At 44.6% G+C, this 19,140-nt stretch overlaps 1 protein-coding gene across 4 annotated transcripts in view; it reads left to right on the top strand.

The window, feature by feature from the left end:
• LOC144099515 (complement factor B-like) overlaps positions 1–18,742 on the top strand; it is a 333,633-nt gene extending 314,891 nt beyond the window's left edge. For all 4 annotated transcript variants that reach the window (XM_077632874.1, XM_077632872.1, XM_077632873.1 and 1 more), the window contains 2 exons: positions 7,328–7,401; positions 18,538–18,742. In XM_077632874.1, the coding sequence (XP_077489000.1) occupies positions 7,328–7,401; positions 18,538–18,669 (206 nt within the window). In that variant the 3' untranslated portion in view covers positions 18,670–18,742. The remainder of the gene's footprint in view (positions 1–7,327; positions 7,402–18,537) is intronic.
• The last annotated feature ends 398 nt before the right edge of the window (positions 18,743–19,140 follow it).

Raw genomic sequence — 19,140 nt, 5'->3', positions numbered from 1 at the left:
AGCACCGGACGCGATTTTCGGAGGTCGTGGGTTCAGATCCCACCGGCGGCATGGTTGTTTTTTCTGCTGCTTTGTATAAGTAATTTTCTTTAAGCGATTTATTAGTCTAAGTAATATTTTTCCACTGATAAGCATAACACATAAAAATAATAACGTTCCCCTATGCACCTTGGTTTCGGTGACTGTTGGCTCCCTTCATAATAACTTTGTCAAACGGGCGCTTCATTTACTTTACCTTGTCTGCTAATAGCTTAACGAGGGTCTCGGGTCTGGCAGTCTTGATGCCACAGGTTGCTTAAGAGGGCTCTCGCACAGTTTCCGCCCTCGCCGTTAGATGACGTTCCACGTCACGCTCGCGGTATTACAGGACCTGCTACGTCCGCCGCTATGGTCGTGGGTGGCGCTGGTGAACACTCTCAAGGTTCGCGTACACCAAATAAACATAAATGCCCAAGAGAGGAGCAGATTGGACAGCCGTCGCCGTAGCTCAGCTCAGTTGGTAAGAGCACCGGACGCGATTTTCGGAGGTCGTGGGTTCAGATCCCACCGGCGGCATGGTTGTTTTTTCTGCTGCTTTGTATAAGTAATTTTCTTTAAGCGATTTATTAGTCTAAGTAATATTTTTCCACTGATAAGCATAACACATAAAAATAATAACGTTCCCCTATGCACCTTGGTTTCGGTGACTGTTGGCTCCCTTCATAATAACTTTGTCATACGGGCGCTTCATTTACTTTACCTTGTCTGCTAATAGCTTAACGAGGGTCTCGGGTCTGGCAGTCTTGATGCCATAGGTAGCATAAGAGGGCTCTCGCACAGTTTCCGCCCTCGCCGTTAGATGACGTTCCACGTCACGCTCGCGGTATTACAGGACCTGCTACGTCCGCCGCTATGGTTGTGGGTGGCGCTGGTGAACACTCTCAAGGTTCGCGTACACCAAATAAACATAAATGCCCAAGAGAGGAGCAGATTGGACAGCCGTCGCCGTAGCTCAGCTCAGTTGGTAAGAGCACCGGACGCGATTTTCGGAGGTCGTGGGTTCAGATCCCACCGGCGGCATGGTTGTTTTTTCTGCTGCTTTGTATAAGTAATTTTCTTTAAGCGATTTATTAGTCTAAGTAATATTTTTCCACTGATAAGCATAACACATAAAAGAATAACGTTCCCCTATGCACCTTGGCTTCGGTGACTGTTGGCTCCCTTCATAATAACTTTGTCATACGGGCGCTTCATTTACTTTACCTTGTCTGCTAATAGCTTAACGAGGGTCTCGGGTCTGGCAGTCTTGATGCCATAGGTAGCATAAGAGGGCTCTCGCACAGTTTCCGCCCTCGCCGTTAGATGACGTTCCACGTCACGCTCGCGGTATTACAGGACCTGCTACGTCCGCCGCTATGGTTGTGGGTGGCGCTGGTGAACACTCTCAAGGTTCGCGTACACCAAATAAACATAAATGCCCAAGAGAGGAGCAGATTGGACAGCCGTCGCCGTAGCTCAGCTCAGTTGGTAAGAGCACCGGACGCGATTTTCGGAGGTCGTGGGTTCAGATCCCACCGGCGGCATGGTTGTTTTTTCTGCTGCTTTGTATAAGTAATTTTCTTTAAGCGATTTATTAGTCTAAGTAATATTTTTCCACTGATAAGCATAACACATAAAAGAATAACGTTCCCCTATGCACCTTGGCTTCGGTGACTGTTGGCTCCCTTCATAATAACTTTGTCATACGGGCGCTTCATTTACTTTACCTTGTCTGCTAATAGCTTAACGAGGGTCTCGGGTCTGGCAGTCTTGATGCCATAGGTAGCATAAGAGGGCTCTCGCACAGTTTCCGCCCTCGCCGTTAGATGACGTTCCACGTCACGCTCGCGGTATTACAGGACCTGCTACGTCCGCCGCTATGGTCGTGGGTGGCGCTGGTGAACACTCTCAAGGTTCGCGTACACCAAATAAACATAAATGCCCAAGAGAGGAGCAGATTGGACAGCCGTCGCCGTAGCTCAGCTCAGTTGGTAAGAGCACCGGACGCGATATTCGGAGGTCGTGGGTTCGGATCCCACAGGCGGCATGGTTGTTTTTTCTGCTGCTTTATATTAGTAATTTTCTTTAAGCGATTTATTAGTCTAAGTAATATTTTTCCACTGATAAGCATAACACATAAAAGAATAACGTTCCCCTATGCACCTTGGTTTCGGTGACTGTTGGCTCCCTTCATAATAACTTTGTCATACGGGCGCTTCATTTACTTTACCTTGTCTGCTAATAGCTTAACGAGGGTCTCGGGTCTGGCAGTCTTGATGCCATAGGTAGCATAAGAGGGCTCTCGCACAGTTTCCGCCCTCGCCGTTAGATGACGTTCCACGTCACGCTCGCGGTATTACAGGACCTGCTACGTCCGCCGCTATGGTTGTGGGTGGCGCTGGTGAACACTCTCAAGGTTCGCGTACACCAAATAAACATAAATGCCCAAGAGAGGAGCAGATTGGACAGCCGTCGCCGTAGCTCAGCTCAGTTGGTAAGAGCACCGGACGCGATTTTCGGAGGTCGTGGGTTCAGATCCCACCGGCGGCATGGTTGTTTTTTCTGCTGCTTTGTATAAGTAATTTTCTTTAAGCGATTTATTAGTCTAAGTAATATTTTTCCACTGATAAGCATAACACATAAAAGAATAACGTTCCCCTATGCACCTTGGTTTCGGTGACTGTTGGCTCCCTTCATAATAACTTTGTCATACGGGCGCTTCATTTACTTTACCTTGTCTGCTAATAGCTTAACGAGGGTCTCGGGTCTGGCAGTCTTGATGCCATAGGTAGCATAAGAGGGCTCTCGCACAGTTTCCGCCCTCGCCGTTAGATGACGTTCCACGTCACGCTCGCGGTATTACAGGACCTGCTACGTCCGCCGCTATGGTTGTGGGTGGCGCTGGTGAACACTCTCAAGGTTCGCGTACACCAAATAAACATAAATGCCCAAGAGAGGAGCAGATTGGACAGCCGTCGCCGTAGCTCAGCTCAGTTGGTAAGAGCACCGGACGCGATATTCGGAGGTCGTGGGTTCGGATCCCACAGGCGGCATGGTTGTTTTTTCTGCTGCTTTATATTAGTAATTTTCTTTAAGCGATTTATTAGTCTAAGTAATATTATCCCACTGATAAGCAGAACACATAAAAAAATAACGTTCCCCTATGCACCTTGGTTTCGGCGACTTTAGGCTCCCTTTATATATATATATATATATATATATATATATATATATATATATATATTGTTCTCGGCAACGATGATCTGTGTACGGCGTAAGGTTATCGATGAAGTAATTGACCGGGGATGTCTGCTTAAGAATGCGGTAGGGGCCCCAGTGCTTGCTAAGATGTTTGGAGTAGAGGCCGGTAGTGGAGGTACCCATAGCCAGGCCAAAGAGTCAGGAATGTAAGGAGGGAGAATTCCAAAGGGATCGCGGGTACATTTCTGCCGCTGCTGGGCGTGAGATTTGAAGGACCGCACGAGTTGGCAGCATTCTTCGGTACAAGTTGCGGCTTGGGAATAAAAATGTAAACAGGCAGCATCACGTCGACATGGCATAACGGTGTCCATTGTGGAAGAGGGCTCACAGCCGTACAGGAGAAAGTATGGAGAGGATCCGGTGGTAGCTTGAGTAGCGGAGTTATAGCATAGATGACGCAAGGTAGAAGGCCGTCCCAGTTGTAGTAATGGGAAACAACATACATTGCCAACATGTCGCCGAAGGTGTGGTTAAAACGCTCAACGTGTGCCACTTGTCTGGGGATGATAGGCGGAGGTGATGTGGTGAATTATGTTTCATTCCTTAAGGTCGGCTTCTACAACTTCATAGAAGGCGGGATCTCTTTTACTCAGCGCACTAATTTGCTACGTGGCCAATAGCTTGGCAATGTTTCCTTGCTCGAACCCCCGCATTATACCCTCTCGTCGGTAACGCGGCCAGGCTTCACATCAGCGCCATTACGCCTGTTCACGTCGCCAATCAGTTTTCACTCGATAATTTTCATTGATCCGCCGAAACTGCCCTGACGCCTACACAATGAGCCCAACTTGTCGCCACCCTAAAACGTTTTGAAGCTTATTTCACTATACCAGCAACCTTCTTTGGGCCGCGCAACCACCGTTACGTACGGTATTGACACTTGCACCAATGTCCCTTTACTCCAAGGTCCGTACCGCGACTCAACCGCTGAGCGGCGCATTATTGGTGAATGGGTGACAAACAGGCTGAAGCACCACGTGATCCAGCCGTCGCGCAGGCCATGGGCATCTCCGGTGGTCATGGCCAAGAAGAAAGACGGTTTCATCCGGTTCCGCTTCGACCACCGTCGTCTGAACAAGATTACTCACAAGATCACACTTGTTCTTTAATCAGCAGCTGCTGAATGTTCCGGAGCCGAAGGCAGCTCTCTCTCGCTCTCTCTGTCTGTCGGTGTCTCTGTAACCGGTGTCCCAGCTACATTTAGCCAGGGTTTAAAAATACGCCGAGGAACTCTATGACTACGCGACCAGATACGTGCTACTGCATATTGTATGGAGCATGTCACACTATCTTTTATATTGTGCTTAATTTTGTAATTTGCCGATATTTATTAACCAATTTCGCAAGCAACGCAGATAGGCGAAAAACGTCAATGAGAAAGTTATAGAACGAAACGCAAAACTTCGGTTTGAACAGTTTTGAACTCTATTACTTATCAGCTTTTTCTTCGATGACTGCAAACGCTAGCGAAATACACAAAATGCCACGTGACACGCCCGCCTGCGCGCAGCGATTGCAGTGCTCTCAAACGTTCCGGATAGGAACTAGGAGATCATTTAGCCCGGTGTGTTGCCCCTGAAAAGGCGACAGGCCAGCGACGCAGCAGCTCGCTGTACAAATTAGGCCAGCACTATGGGTGCGCTGAAGTTTGCGGTGCCGATTGCAGCGCCATAACACACCGCCTATCGAGAAGGTCAAGCAGTTTTGGGTAGCACTCTTAGTACTTTTCTGCGCCACCTTCAGGCGCTTATTGGCGTGAGCCTCCGCGCTCTGTCGAAGGCGCACGTGCCGAGCGTCAGCTATCTGGGCTACGCCGAGAGAAGCTAGGCAATGAATGCTGTCAGCCAAACGCGGGAATCTAATCGCACAGAATATGTTCTCGCGTTTGCAGCGGCCCAAGCGTCTGACAAAAGCAGTTTTGAGTCACCGAAAGCAACAATTGCAGTCACCTTGGCAGCGCAGGCTCCCCATGATTCCCTCACAGCGCTTGCTGATAGCGACAAGCCGACGCAGCCCTTATCTCTTGCGCTCTCGTAATCGCACAGCCAGCGTGTGCCTCGCAGCCCTGCCATCTTATGAGCAGCAGCACGCCCGGCTATTTGAGCTGTTTGTTTGTTGGGCGGAACGTTTGAGAGCACTGCAGTCGCGGCTCGCAAGCGGGCATGTCCCGTGGTATTTTTTTTTAATTTCGCGGGCATCTGCAGAGAGCGAAAAAAAAAGGCAATTCGTAATAGATGGAAAGGACACTGTTCAGTGGGACGTTTGGCGGACCGTTCTGCAACTGTCTCATTGGACTTTTTCGCCTAACTTCGTTGCTCGCGATGTTGGTTACTTAAAAATAGTGTAAGTTACTCCATACAATAGCCAGTAACATGCATTGGGTCGCTGCGTACTAGAGTGCCGTGGCATATTTTTAAACTCTGGCTAAATTTAGCTAGGACACCCTGTATTTATATCATAGATGAGAAGGAAGAAGAGCGGTCGTAATGTAGTACATACGGTGTTGTAGGAAAATATTGGTTTTTCAGCAGAGTATTACCAGTGTTGACGGGCACCAGAAAACCGGTGAATAGTCTTAAGTAGTAAGCTGGTTAATTAATTTGTAATAATTAGCTTTTTAAACATTGATTCCGGCGTCTAGTTGCAAATAGGGATTATTAGCCGGCCAATAGTAGTAGTCATATCAACATTTAAAATTTAGAAAACGGGATAACTCTTAGCGCTGTGGCTCAACAAATTTTGGCTTTTTGAATTTACTACTCGCGCGCACTGTAATGGTTGCTTTGCCTCCATGATTTTCAAAGCCAATGCATTTTGGCATAATGTACGCATAATACGTAGGGTAGGGATTTGGCGATACATAATTGGGTTTCAGAAACACTAAAAACTGATGTGGGTATTACTAACTTTCGGCTACAAATCTCTAACTCCAACCAGGTGTCTGGCTGTGATGGTTAAAAGGTAGTTATCATAAATTAGCTAACCAGCTTACTGCTTAAGACAATCCAATGGCTTTCCGAAGTCCGCCCTCAATGGGAATACTATGCCGCAAAGGCTATAATTTTACCCCAAACATCCCATTTTTGGAAACTGCTTAAATGCTTCTCTGACACACCTGGTATATGGAAAGGGTTTAGACGAGGGCTTAAGGCTTAGTTCAGCCACATGTGGAGTTACTGGAGTTTCAACAGCGAGGTCACTTTGCTGAACGTGCGCATTAATGCACTGCAAGCGCGTTAATGCATTGCACTTCCATCAACGCCAGGAAAAACACAAGATTTGTTAATTGCCCTTTACTCTTTACACAGTTGATTTTATAATGCGTTTCCATGTTCACCTGTGGTGAGCGACTCGAAAAAGTTGACGCCGACCATTTCCCACTAAAACTTCTTGCTTTTGTTGCGTTCTTTTTAGAATTTTGTGCTACCAGGCAATATACAATGAATGAGTCTACAGACAGACGACGAAAGGAGACACTTCATGGTTTTCTACACATGTAAACCAACAACAATTTTTAAATATCTTAACAAAGAAAACTTCAAATGGATAGTATTCTGGGGGTAAAAGTTTTCTAATAAGCGGCCGAAATTAGTTGCACAATACATAGGAAGCGTATCAAATACCTCTTAGTAAAACTTTGCTTAAATAATATAATTTCACACGTTACAGCTAAGCAACAACAAATATTGGAAACGTATACCACTGGGACACAGCATGGTTAAAATGTAAGGGTGTATTTTAACAATAGAGCGCAGTTCCTTTCTTGCGGTTATAGCAGCGCAAAGGTTAAAGCCATTCACATTAATGTAGTTGACGACATTCGCGTTGTTTTGTCAAGCATTTTCATAGCTGTTGCGTTCTCACTGGAATGCGCCCATCCTAACAATGTCATTTATCCAACCAGTGAAGCTAGGTGTAGATGAAAATAGAAATAGAACAGCCTAGTGGCATAGAAGGTCGAACATCTGTGATGCTTGCTGCCCTTGGTGGTGTTTCTCCCCGAAACCACTAGAGGTGCATTCATCCCAAGGTTGCCGGTGTATTTCAGGGGACACTTGCATTGGAGACAGCGGTGGTCCTCTGATGCGCGGAGTTAAGGACGAAGAGGTCATTTGGACTCAGGTGAGCCGCCTGTGTGTGGTGTCCACAGCGCTGCCTGATCACTACGCTGCAGGATGCAATGAAAACAGCTTGAGGACAAATAACACTTATAGAAAAGCCAACACCGACGTATCAAATTAAAGGCGATATTAACCAGCGAGGGCATGTATTTTCTACCGATTTGAAGCGAAAGCTAGTTACAGCAGGTATTCAGGTCCCGGAAGCGCACTACCTGCCGTACCTACCTGCAACAGGTACCCACAAGTGGCACATTCCTTTTGGTTCTTGCAGAACAGCAGGCTGTCAGATTTTAGTAGAGCTTATGAATTCAGAATCACATAAACGAGCGCGAACAACGATAAACACTGCGCCGACAAACGACTTATTTGAGTTAGAATCTTTTTTGCTGCGCAGACTGTCCACTTGTCCTTTCCTCGTTGTGGAAGAACGTCGCATCAGAGCGTCCAACTGTTTCAAAGAGCTTGTTTTGAAAGCGAGCCAAGCAATAACAAATTACTCGTTATTTCGATGCCGCACCTGCGCAGTGAGACAGCTAGTACGTGAGAGAGGACTCCTTGCTCCATATATGGGCAGCAGGAGTTCTTCACTATCATCTCACTATCTCTTGTTATGAGAGCTCACGTACCCGTGGGATCTTTGATTATTCCATGCCTTAGCCGAATTTAAGGTAACGTATATAGTCGAAAGATAGGTACAGATTTCATATGTTCTTAGTGTGTTGGTTGGCGTTTTCAGGCAGTGATGTTGTAGGCAGAATGGGGCTCTGTAAACCCCCGCGTAGGTGAAATTCCTAGTGCCTCCACAACAGATAGAACACGTTTGCTGTATACCACTCAGTAGGCCGGAGAACGATATTTTCTGCACAGCATTAAATACACAGTTAAACAGAAATCCTGCTGAAACAATGACAGGAAAAGTAATGTGGGAAAAGCAATGCTCGGAGGCACAACAGAAGTATGCATGGTATAGTCTCAATTTGATATGATGAAGTTTGGCGGCCCCCAGGGTTCTCTTTTGAACATCATTTGTCCACTTTGTATATCAGTTGTACTGTTAACATATATTATAATTAATATTGTGTGGTACGCCTATGATACAAATGTCTATTTTTCTGCTGGTAACCTTCAAAATATTGAAAATCAATGAATTGCCTGGCTACAGGAGATGATAATTTTGCTGTCTTTTAATGAAACTTAATTGAGTGTTGACGACACAAAGTTTATACATTTCCACCCAAAATATAAGCCAATGAATTACCGCATCAGAGCAGAATCTAATAACTTAGAAATTGAACAACTGCATTGGTGCCAATTTTTCGGCGTGCTTTTCTGGAACGATCTAGGGTGGACAGATAACATGAGTAAAATCAGACTGAAAATGGTCAGGCCTTTTTGTGATTTATCAGTTAGAATACCTCCTGTCACAGCAGAATAAAAAAATGTATTTTTCTCTTATTCTTTATGTTCAAGATTATCACAGTGTCCCTTACACTTTTTTTTCTTGCGCTAAAGGATGCATTAGCTCTATTTTCAAGTCTTTTTGTAAGATGAGTAGTATGCGTCATGAGCGGGCATGATTTCCTTGCCTCCTTTAGCTCTCATTGTAGTAATATTGTAAATATAGCAAAAGAATTCTTTAAGCAATTACCATAACTGTAAACACTAGCTATAAATCAAAATTATGAACGCAAACTACGTGCCTAATTGGACACTGCCTTGAAAGCAATTGGGAATTAATTTCTTCCTTTTTTCCTTGAATAAGATCGAACTCATCCTTACCCTAATTGGGCGCGTTTCCTAGCAAGGTGAAACAGGCTTCGATCAGCACGAACGGACAATATATATTTGCACTGTTCATCGAGTCACAAATGTCTTGAAATCTACAAATATCAAGAAAATGTCATGATCAACTTCTTGAAGGCGCAAAGTTGAAAAAATGCGGACACTTTACAGACACTTTCTCCCACATGCCCGACATAAATGCAAGCTCAGAAATGTATCAAGGAAGAGACTCTCAAATTTCAGCTCTGAAGGGACTGTCATTTAAGTAACGAAAACTGCAGTTTCTACTGGAGGTCGATAGCTACCTGAAAGGAACATGACGTAAAAAGCAAACACACGTATAGTACTCTTTTATCAAGGGTTGCACTTCTTAAGAAAGTCACCATTCTCAGAGGCCCGTTTGCTCCTGATATTTCGAACATCCTAAAACTTTTTCCTCATCGGCTTACATGTTGAGATGGAAATCATGCAAGCATGTCGTCAATAACGTGTGCCCTCTTGCATGCTCTGACAGTTCAAGATGGCGTAGATGCATCGCTGTCGCATGTAGTAGGGTGTATCAGGTCAGTTCATTCTATCTCGGCATTGCGAATGGATCTTAGCTCACTTTACGATGCGGACAATGCCAGTGTATTGTTCCCTGAGCGAGGCAGGCATCGATATTTTCTTTTATTTTTTAGGTTTTTTCTAACCCAATGCGGTATGAACAAATGCGAGGAATAAGGAGCTTGATGTGTTTTATAAGTGGTCTTTGTCATTCCTCGGTCTCCAATCATCATGCAATGAAAGCAAACGCTGAAGGGATAAACCCGCATAGAAGGCCCGCACGCGAGGAGCGAACAGACAACTACAAAAGTTTATTTTGCATCTTTAAGTGGTGGCACATAATATTGTAAAGTTGAGCTATAAAAGTGCAAAAGGAAAGAGAAAATATTGCATTGCAAGTTATTGTCAACAGCTTACCTCGAGAAAACGAAGAGAACATTTAAGCGCGAATATTCCGTAACAAATTATTTTTAGCTAATACAAAGTGGAAACTTCATGTTGATCTTGTTAAGAAACAGTACGAATAAAGTTACGCCGTTTTCATCATGGCCATTACTTCCACTGTGTGGAACAGTAAAAGTACTAACATTGTCGGCAAGCAAACTGATGGTGGTAATTCAGTCTATAAATACACGACTTCAAATGTTTCTCTCTAGGCGCCACGAAACTTCCACTGGACTGTGACAGCAGCGGCCGCATTGACAGATCTTCAAAAAGACAGCTTAGTCGGCCTTTGCTCCATGGTCTCATGCAGTTGTGCTCAATAATGTGTTACACATTCAAATCTACAGAGAGCAGATGAAAGGCTGTTATGCCAGCAAGCATTTTTGACCGCATGACGTATTTAACGTGATTGCATTAGCGCTCCCGTTCTGCAAAATCCGGCGTGGTCACTGTCGTCATCGGCGTAGTTGCGAGCGAAAAGCAGGTGGCAGGCCCCTTCCCCCCTCCCTTAAGTCACGTGTCTTTGTGACGTCGTTACATCGTGCCCACCTTGGCGGGAAGCAACCCGCCACCCGGGTTTTGTGAGCAAACTGCGCCCCAAGACAGGCAGCAGAGATGGCTTGGGAAGAGCAACCTGGGTCTCACAAGCCCCATCGGGTGCTATGTTTGAAAAAGCCTCCTGTGGCAGCAGTGGTGCGAGCGCTTCCTGCGACCTATGAATGTAAAGTAGAGAATGACCCATGCTGCATATATGAGCATGCAGCCAAAACCTGGAGAAGTAATACGCAAAGAGCACGCCAGACCGCTGAAGGCACAATTAATGCTATCGCTTCATGCCTTTAAGGCGGGCCTTAATAGCAAAATAATTAATGTGCTTGTAGAAATTGATGTCCTCTGAAGCAAGACAACTTGACGCCTTAAAAAAATAGATCAAATATTTTATATAGCCGTCCGAAGTCTTGAAGACCTCCTGAACCCAAGGCTATTGCAACACTATCTGTGTACTATACCTGGTTTTTTCTGAGATCTTGCAGTCTTCTAAATGATGCCTTGTTTAGCTATAAAGAAGCGTTTTAGCTTTTTCTAGCTCTCGTATTCATTTCTAGTAATTGGATAAGAGAAGTCATAACTAGTTGCATAGATGTATTTCAGCCCTTTTCTATCTGTGGTAATGTAATGCTGTTAAATAAAAGGCACTTTGCGAAGTGCCGATCCTTGATGCCTCACGAGCAATAAGAACTGTGATGAAAATACTGTTACGTGCGGCTAGCCGAAAAAAGAAACGCGATGATCGATGAAAATAAAGCGATTTAATGGCCGCTGGCTTAGCGCGAGCGCTCCTGCCCGCGCCACTGCACAGTTCGTCGTCTCCTTCATCACACTACCTGCGGCCACCGAGCGATCGTCCCGATCGGTGACAAAGAGACGCGCGAAGTGATTGCGGGCTTCAGAGGATGGCTGGACAGGAGCGAAAAAGTGGTGAGGTGCCGCGATGAATTAGATGGCTGAATGAATCCTGGTCCACGAAGATTTCGGGCCGCAGGTCGCCAGGAGCCGACGGTCGAGGCCCCAGGACGCGCCAAACGGCCTGGGCAGGGGAACTTTGTCCTAAGATGCAAGCGGCGTTTCGGGTCGGTAGGGTCGGTATGACAGGTCCTTGTGTCTGGTTCAGCTCTCCGTGTTGAGTGGTCTGGGCGGGAGACGAGGCGGGGAGAACAACGGCGATTTCGGTTCGGGTCTCAAAGGCTGGGTGGGGCACGGCCGAGCGACGCAGGCCGAGAACTCATGGCCTATGACTACTGCTTACGCAGGACGCCGAAGCTTCAGGACCAGGATGTCGATGAAACCCCGCACCTTCACCAAATGTTACGTGGTAGCCAGCCGAAGAAAGAAATCCCATGATTGATGGCAGTGAGGTGGCGTAATGGCCGCTGGCCTAGCGCGAGCGCTCCTGCCCGCGCCGCTGCACAGTTCGTCGTATTTTTCGTCCCAATACTAATGTTTTGCATGCCTTAGAGAGAAAACGCGTGCATTGCGGGTATGTGAGAAAATTTTGTTGTGCTGTATCTGGGCCCTCTTGTCTGCTATTTGGCCTGTTGTTTGCAGATTAAAGGCGTGTCTAAGTACCAGGTAATTACTGCATGAAATAATGCAGCAGTTTCTCTTGCAACAAAATCGTACGTATCAAGAATGCAAAAGAAACGTGTCCTTTCATGCAATGACTGCCTGTTATGTATACCTCTGCCAAGTGCAAACACTCCTTTAATCTTTAGACAACTGATCAAATGCCATCGAATAGGGCAAAGAGAGCATAGCAACGCGTTTTTTCACAAACCCTCAGTACACACATGTTTTTTCCCAAGCGTGCAAGACATCTGTATTTCCTCCTAATTGCGCTATTATTGCCCGTAAGGCATCAATGTGAGCTCTTTGCAAAGCACGTTTCATTTGGCGGCTGCGTACCTATAAGTGAATTGTGGAAACGTGGCATCTAGCAATGCCTGCGGCAAGATGAAATGTTTCGGAAAGCAAAAAGTGCTACTTAAATCTAATTGTAGTTGGAGTAGAAGTAAAATTCATACTTAAGAAACAAAACGAACCAATGTGGTTGGTTCTCAATGTAGGCACTGTTCTCAGTGTAAAATAGCAGGAAACAGTTTCAATTAAAGAACAAAATATTTTATTGCCTCATTAAAACATACTTGCTACTTAATATTTAAAAAAGTGAAATTATCATTGAAAACACAATACAAATTACTTCAATAAAAAAATGCCAGTTGGAAGGAACAGTTGACAGCCATAGACGGCCGTCTGCTTTATGCATGGTACGCACCAAGCCCATGTCTCCCATGCATACTCAAAACAGATGTTTGCAGTCGCACTCTATAGCGAGGATTAGAAAAACCCATGGCTACTGGGCGAACAGAAAAATTAACTTTGGGTCTGACTGTGTGCATGAAACAGTCATATTATACTCGAGGCAACCAGGAACGAAATACTGTATATCACGTTACATTCATGATTCTTATGCAAACTAGTCTGAGCAGAGTGAAATAATGAAACCACGAATGTCTTGGTTTAGTTATGAAACTTGGATGACATTAATCAAATTGTCCATGCTTTATAAAACACTTCTATTGCTGAAAAGCTTAGACATTTGCCTTCTCTTTGCTGACTCATTGTAAAGGCACTGATATTTTTTCTTCAGTTTTCCAGTTTTTTAGTCTCTTAAAACTGGGTATGCATCGCCACCTCGCACAATGTGACATTAAGTTTCCAGTGCTTCGTAATGTGCTGGCGTGTATACCTGTGCTCGTGCAGTAAATCACTAGGGCAGGTCCACATAGGCACAGAGTTTTCAATCTGGCAGAGAGAGAGAGAGAAGTAGCTCCCTGTATATTTTTCATTCCTTCCTTGAAACTAACCAAAGCTATTGCTTTTTTGGCTAACTGAAGCAGCTGTAACAAAACCAAAAGGTAAGATCAAGCAAACAGGAAAATGTGTGAAAAAAAATTTTGTAAACAGCCTGCACCTATACAAGAAAGCATGAAGTGAAAGAAAAGCACTGTCAGCTGTAAAGAGTGCTTACTAAAACCTTAGAAGCTGAGCATGCCAAGAAGTTCTCTGAAAAATACTGTTGAACAACCTACACCCAAAAAGAAATGTACAGAGTGTATTCATGGACAATATCAGCTCTGCACACTGCAATGGCTTGCCACAAAATTTAAGGAGGCTTGCATTTTAGGGGCCACTTCCTTACATCGTCAACAGCGAGAACACGTACGAAGCAGCACCACTGAGTACACTTCCTCAGTGTTGTAGCTATCAATAGTAATGAAACAAAAGCTTGACAAGTCCAGCAAGTCCATTCAGTATTGCACCTATATTTTCACGATTCCCTCAGCTCCTTTATTTTTTTTCCTGGGTTTATAACCGACTGCAGACGTAAGAAAAAACACAACAGTTGCATTATATTTAGCAACCAGCCATATAAAAGGGCAAACAGCAAATGAAATAACTTAGGGTAACCCTGCTCAAATAAACTGAAATCAGGCAATCATAGTCAACTGACGAAGTATTCTTCCATATTTCCGTCATCTCCTTGAACAAAACAAGCCATTGGCAGCATTAACTAAAAGATTGAAAGATCTTTAGTTCTTGACAAAGCGAGGGGGCACTGGGACTAAAGGTTCAGAGAGCCTGACAGAGGTCCCAACTCCACTCTATACACTGTTCCAGTAGTGGTGATAGTGCATTCAAATGCACATACACAAAAGGCACACCTCGAGCAGCAGAACACAATGACATCAAAAGTGATTGGAATATTTGTTTATTACTTTAATCAAAACAGAAAACACTTTTCACAACATCAAAAATGCAATTTATATGCACTTCCTATGAGGAGGTATGTGCAGCTATAAAAAGATGTAAAGGTAACACAGTAACATTTAATACGAGAAGCAAATATCATCGTTAAGTAATACGGCACTTAATTTGAAAGCACTTACTGAGGCACTGAAGTTCAACATTTCACCAAAGTTGTTTATATTTCTGTATTCTTATATATAAATATTTGTTTCCTATTATATGTTCTTGTTTTTCGAACGTGCCTGACTCTGCACCGTACAGAGCAACGAGGTGACTCGTGACAGCCGTTTTTGCCGAATAATTATTGCTTTGTATGGTAACCAGAAGTTTCTTACAGTATATAAAATTGTCTTGAAAAAGAAGGAGATGTTTCAAGGTTTATATAGCGGCTTTGGTAATTGCAGTATATTCGAAAGATTAGTTTTCGTAAACTATTGAACTTTTTGTAGTTTCTCTTAGAAGTTGTTCCCCATACGAAAACACTGTAACAAAGCTTCAGAAAAAAGCTTTCCAAAACTACTGTTCGAGCCAAAGTTGAATAAGCTGGGTTATCCCAAAAATGACCTCAACTGATTTAGACAAGTGAATGCATAACTGTTTTATATCTGAATTCCATAATAGATGCTCCTCGAACCATGTGCCTAAGAATTTACGTGATTTATTTCAGTACCATTAAAATCAGTGGTAATGTCACTGTTAATGATTTTTTACGCCCTGAATAAGAATAGTTTTTTTTTTCAGTGTTCGGTTCCAGGCTATTTTTATTTGCAGCCATTCAGACACTCGAAGCAGACACGCATTTACGCTGAAACAAGCTCTGTAGTCTCAATAGATTTTATAAAAACACGTGTTTTTGCTGGTGTTCTTGGTTTTCTTGACTTATGAATGCAGTAACTTAATTTATTAAAGCAATACAAATTTATCTACATAGTTGTAAATTGTAAATTACGGTGCTTAGCGTCCAGAAGCGACACAAGGGCAACAAGGCACGCGGTAGTGGAGGGACGACTAGAGCTTTTCTAACGTGCGCTGATTTAACACAGCATGCAGACGTTTGCGTCGTTCAACTCTATCGCCATACGGCCGGCGCGGCCGGCGTCGAATGACGTGCGAATTGGGATCGGGATCCGAACTCAGTCACACAGCCACTACAACGAGTTTCATGATTGCTTCAAGATAATAGATGCTGCACATTCCATCGGCAATTATAAGCATAGCCAAAGCCTTCCTAACGCGAGTTGCACTAAGAGTAATCACGTTAAGTTTAACTGGAAAACTTACGAGGGCAGAAGAGAATTGTTCGCAAGAATAAAATCCTGCCAGAGGGCAGTCGGACAGACGTCAATCTGCAGAAAAAATCCTCGCCTTTCCTACCTGTGTTCAAAAAAAGCTTGTTGCTTTGAAGTTATGTCACGTTGCCAGCACAGAAGATGACAGTTGAATTTTCTAGGGTTCCTATTTACCGACGGCCTTCGTAAGAAAGCAGCTCATAGAGGTCTTTAAATAAGCTCAGAGCATCCTAGCTTTACCGAAAGCTCAAGCACTTGGAAATATCCTGGTTTAATACATTCAACGTTACATTTTAGTATGAAAACGACGGCTTAGACCTTTTTAACTTCCATACGGCAGGAAGAACACACCAGCCAACGGTTCAATCAGGTGCATTAACGGCTTAGCCGCACTAAGGTTGGCACTTTCACTGCCCAAGAGAAATGGATGGCGCCTCACTTTTGCAGTAAACGAGATCCACATTTCAGCAGAGCCCTGGTAGCAAAAGATATCGTGGAAAAACTGCAAACAGCAGCAAGTCGCGCGCAAACAAGAGCGAGGCAAAGAAGGCAAAGAAATTTTAGGATTGTTCGGCTAACAACAACTTGAAGCGCGTAGCAAGCAGGCGCTAGCTACTGCAACGTGAAATGAGCTGACGAAGTACGAAATTCCTAAAATTAAAATAAAGCTACAACATAAAAAAGAAAACTGCATTTCATACCTTTATGCAAAGCTAAGAACCTAAAACTTGCAAAAATATTTATTGTCGCCTCAAACGGCTATAACCACGTAGATGGACTGTAGACAATCGCCGCCGGACGGAGCAACAACAAGCAGCAAGCTGCGGCTTGCAGATTGCGTACAGAAGAATGCGCGCGAGCGGCCTGCACCAACTGGGCGAAGGCGGCATGGAAGAAGGCGCGGACGGCAGCATTCGGTGCTCGTGCCCAGTGGAGCCGTAGCGAAAAGGCGTTCGCAAAAGGAAGCAAATCATAATTTGCGTGACATAAGTACAACGTACCTTACGAGTGGTTGGCTAGTTGTATCCGATGTGGACCGTGATTACGGTGATCTTGGACTGAATTGGACAAAAAGTGCTCTCAGAAATTTGAGTACTGAGCAAAGTTTTTACACCGGTGCGGCTGCTGTTCAGAAAGTCGAGGGCAGATATCGGAGTAACGCACAGCAACCTAGTAGTTTATGTGCCGTACTTGCATATGTTTACTTCATTGGTTGGATTAAAGCATGTGAAGGTTGAAAACGCTTGCCATGGTCTACATGATCTTTAACCCACGGCGGCAGCTTTCTTGCAATTGCCTGAATGTATTGGCATGTCTTCTTAACGTGATCTTCAAGCCCACCGCGGTGGATGATGGTTTACGCGCTCGGCTACTGATACGGAGTGCCCGGGTTCGAACCCGACCGCGGCGGCCGCGTTTTAATGGAGGCGAAACGCTATGGCTCCTGTGTGCTGTGCGATGTCAGTGCAGGTTAAAGATCTCCGTGCGGTCGACATTATTCCGGAGCGCTCCACTAAGGGCACCTCTTTCTTCCTTTCTCCTCTCTGTCCCTCCTTTATCCCTTCTCTTACGGTTCGGTTCAGGTGTCCGCCGATATGTGAGACAGATACTGCGCCATTCACTTTCCCCAAAAACCAATTTCATTTCATTTTTTTTTATCTTCAGTTGGACATTTTCTGAAGAAACTTTTGCTGCAGACGTCTCATAAAAGGTTCTGAAAAACTTCATCCCGTCGACCTTTGTGAGACGGTTCGTTAAAACGCAAGACATGTGAAGCCATTTCGAGTGGTTTGAGGACGTTTCCAAGCCATTTTTTTGTTTCTTGGGAAGTATCCCTTTAAGTTTCTACTAGAAGCGTGTGGCGTTCAAAACAATTCGGGAAAAGTTTTGAATAGCAAATATGTATTTATGTACACAAGTTTCACTTCTACAGTCACAATCTTAGCAGCACAACAATCTCCATGCAAGAAGCAATTCAGAGTATTCAATCTGTATATTGGCGCTTTTCACCGCAGTGATAGAATACACTAGTAGCTTTTGTGTGTTTTTCTAATACAAGCCCCCTTGCTCGGAGACAACAGGCCGCAAAGATACGTCATGAACTGGTTGCAGCCGCTTCAGTCGGCACTTTCCCGCATCGCACATTACTGCTCAGGTTGGTTTTTGTCATCGAGGACGTTCTCCGGGTATTACGAGCGAAAAACTCACCTCTGTGGGAGGACCGTCTTAGGGAAACGGGCTGAAGTGAACATTCCGCAGCCTTTCACTACTTAACCCTAGCTACAAGATGGCACACTGCGCGCTCTTTGTTTATATATTCTGTTGTGTTTATGTAACGCGCAGAATACCCTGCACAAAAGTTGGCACTATGCTGCGCAATAGTCTTTTAGACTGCACAGCAACCAAGAAACCGTACAAAAGTTCTTCCTCAAGCTTAGCCTCCACAGTGACGTTTTAAACACAAACGACCAGGCACTAGCTTGTCGAACCGGAACTAAATGGTCATTTCAATTTCGGGTTGCGAGCTTATCGTGTGAAAGATAAAGCATAATGATGTGGCTGGAAAATACACGACTCGAATGTACACTAAATTGCTACCAATGTACCTTGCATGTTCCAAGCGCCTTGTTCTCTCCAGCCCTATTGGGTTATAAATACTAACGCGTTCATTTATCGCGCCTCATCCCAAATATATTTTTTTCTCGCAGACTGGAATCGTTAGCTGGGGACAAGCGGTATGCAAAAAAAACAAGCACTCTTTCTACACCGACGTCTCTCACTACATGGACTGGATCCAACATCACCTAAAGAACGGCACGGCGCCCGTCGCAAATGTATAGCCAACGCCTAGGTGGCCCCTGTGGTGCTGACACCGATGCTTGATGTGAAAGTAAACCTTTTTTATCAAAAATATGCAGCAATGTTTGTTTGTTGTCCTCTGTCCTCAGTCATCATACACAATATGAGCAATGAAACCGTCTTCTCATTGAGAGTGCCTCCTGCAAGAGCTCAGGGTGTAGCATGCTAATGTGAAGATATGAGAGTTTCGCAGGCGTTACTGCCAGTTAAAAGCTATGGCTGCGTGAATAGACAAAGCACAGAAGCCATAAAAATGAAAATGACGCAGCGGACACAGACTTGCAACTGTCTATTCAGGAGCGAAATCACATGATATATAAACGCACAACCAAAGCGCACTGCGGCGTTTGTCATTCGCACAAGTAGGGATAATAGGCAGGACATTGAGATCGCCTTTTCATTCCTTGGGTAATCAAAAAGCCCAACGGTCACATCACTGCAGTAGTGCAGCT

This window comes from Amblyomma americanum, chromosome 7 (genome assembly GCF_052857255.1).
Source record: "Amblyomma americanum isolate KBUSLIRL-KWMA chromosome 7, ASM5285725v1, whole genome shotgun sequence".
NCBI lineage: Eukaryota > Metazoa > Arthropoda > Arachnida > Ixodida > Ixodidae > Amblyomma > Amblyomma americanum.
Note: the sequence above shows the minus strand (reverse complement) of the source record. Positions and strands in the feature narration are given on the sequence as shown.